This window comes from Propithecus coquereli, unplaced genomic scaffold (assembly GCF_000956105.1).
Source record: "Propithecus coquereli isolate 6110/MARCELLA unplaced genomic scaffold, Pcoq_1.0 Scaffold10, whole genome shotgun sequence".
NCBI classification, from domain to species: Eukaryota; Metazoa; Chordata; class Mammalia; order Primates; family Indriidae; genus Propithecus; species Propithecus coquereli.
In genome coordinates, this window is record NW_012133858.1 from 3,014,357 (window position 1) to 3,016,753 (window position 2,397).

The 2,397-nt window shown below is 36.8% G+C and overlaps 1 protein-coding gene across 1 annotated transcript in view; it reads right to left on the bottom strand.

The window, feature by feature from the left end:
* POLQ (polymerase (DNA directed), theta) overlaps positions 1 to 2,397 on the bottom strand; it is a 147,229-nt gene that overhangs the window by 91,189 nt on the left and 53,643 nt on the right. Inside the window, exon 17 of the mRNA XM_012639541.1 lies at positions 14 to 2,390. Within this exon, the coding sequence (XP_012494995.1) occupies positions 14 to 2,390 (2,377 nt within the window). The remainder of the gene's footprint in view (positions 1 to 13; positions 2,391 to 2,397) is intronic.

The window sequence follows — 2,397 nt, forward strand, 5'->3', positions numbered from 1 at the left end:
AAAAAATTCTTACCTTGCTTAAATCTACCACCAATAGTAGCAGTTTTAGAAGATGTCAAACTTCTAATCTTTTCACAAGCCAGTGAGATGGAAAATCGCTTTTTGCACTGCCATTCCTTAATGAATGTTTGAAAAAGAGTTTGGTCACTTGCTACATCAATTATGGCCAAACTTTCTGAACTGCATGAGGCTGGAGTTAACTGCAATCCATCCTGTGATGACTGCAGTGAAAAATTTGTGTCTCTAATAGGGTTGTCATCTTTGAAATCATTTCTATTCTCTGGATTTAAATTGCGGTCTTTAATATCTGAAGGTAAGCCAAACGAATAACTTTCACCAGGTTGTAAAACACTACTAGTTTTCCAAAATTCCACAGGTGGTCCAAGAATCCCTGGATATACCAGCTTAGAAGCAGATGCTGGAATGGGTGTGGGAGGAATGAGACCATTATCATCAACTATACAGCTTTCTTTATAAGGCAAGAGGGATGAGGTTTCACCATGATTGGCATTGTTCTCTCGTGCCTCAATCTTGGTTTTTACTTCATTGTTAGGGGAAAATGAAAATCCCTGCACTTCATTTGTCTCCAAATTTGAAATCGCCTCCTGTTTCTCGTTTAACTCTGTATTTTTTCTTTTCAAACCAGACAAGTTTATAGTCATTAATTTTAGCTTTTCATTTCCTGGAGGACTGGACACTTTATCTAAAATCCTTTGTAGTCCTGGACTTAGGTCAAATGATGACTCTGACCATATGAATGAATGACTTTGCCCTGTCCCAGTTAATTTGGACTTTTGAGCCCTTTCATCTTGATCGTCTCCAATTACTACTTCTTGGGAGTGGTCATTACCTACAATCACTGGATCACTTAGTTCTAATGCTTTAAGAGATACTACAGTATTATGTTTCTCTTGGACAGAAGATACACCTACACTGTCCAAAGCTTCAACCATCTGAACAGAATCCATTTCTGAAAACATAATAGATTCATCACTGAAACAAGTCAATTGCTGCTGGATATCTTCATTCTTCTTCGTATTTGATTGTTTAATTGGGCCTTCTTGTTGTAAACACAGAGAATCACTGAAATGGTTTGATGTTATTTCAGAAGGAAGGGGTTCTTTTGCTTGCATATCAGGTGGTTGTTCTTTTACTAGGTAGTCTTCACTGAAACTGTCAAATAGTAAACTATCACTCATATTCAGACTTGTTTCATGAACTGGCAGACATTTTCCTTCTATACCAGTGGGAGTTCTCTTTTGAGGAAGCAGAGGTGTGACTGGTTTCACAGTTTCTTGTGTTTGATAATCTTGAAGAAAACTATTTAATTGGGAGTCAGTAACAGAAAGTTCATTCCCTTTAAAACAAAGAGCATTTTCCTCCAATAGTATTGGAGAATGAAAAATTGGGTTTTCTGGAGTCAGGATATCAACCCCATGAGAATCAGTGCTTTGTTTCATAGTACCTACAGTCTTAAAGCTCAAATGATCTATATGAGTCCTTCCTGGAGAATGCTGTTCACCAGGGAAAGTAATATGAAATTCATTCTGAAAAGAGCTAATCAAGTTCTGTTTGTCTAAGCTCTTCTGCATCATCCCTGCTGCCAGGTTGGTGCCTTTTGCTCCTTGTTTGGCATTTTCAGTTGCCATCTGTTGTATTATTTTCTCTGACTGAGTATCCAGGTAGAAACTATCTTCAAAATCACAGAGGACTAACCCTAAGTCAGAAACATGATTAGTTTTGTTTGTTGCATAAGGGTCTGTTTTTCCTCGTATTCTAGAGGTATTTAGAAAATTCTCATGCTGGCCTCCTAATTTACCAAATGTTCCAGTTGACACAAGTATTTCACTGGGTATCTCAGTTTTGTTTATATTATCTCCTAATGTCTGAAAATGATTTAGTTTCTTTTCCTCAGTATTAAACTTTATACTTTCACATTCAATAGTCGTAACATTTGAGTCTCTATTCATATAACTACTGACTGCCTCACAGGGCATTTGTCTCTCTACTATGTTTTTCTGTTTGGTATAAGTGTTTGTCTGTTTATTAGATTGCTTTTCTGGGCAGTGGTTAATTGGATAAGTGTCATGGTGTTTCACATAAACATTCTGGTTTTCTGAATCATTTTGTAGCAGCACTTCATTTATTTTTTCTGTCTCAACAACACCTAATCCTCTTCCATTTTCACTAACCGCCCTAGTGGCTTGACAATCCATGTTTTTACTCTGGGATCCTGTGATACAATGTTCCACAAGAGTATCATTAGTTATTGTTCTGTTCCTTGAACAACTTTGCTTTATTTGTAATGGGAATAATGTTTTGTTACATTTTTCCTCAGCACAAAAGGATACATTTTTAGCAAATGGCCCTGGACTTCTAAATTCCATATTCTTCTCA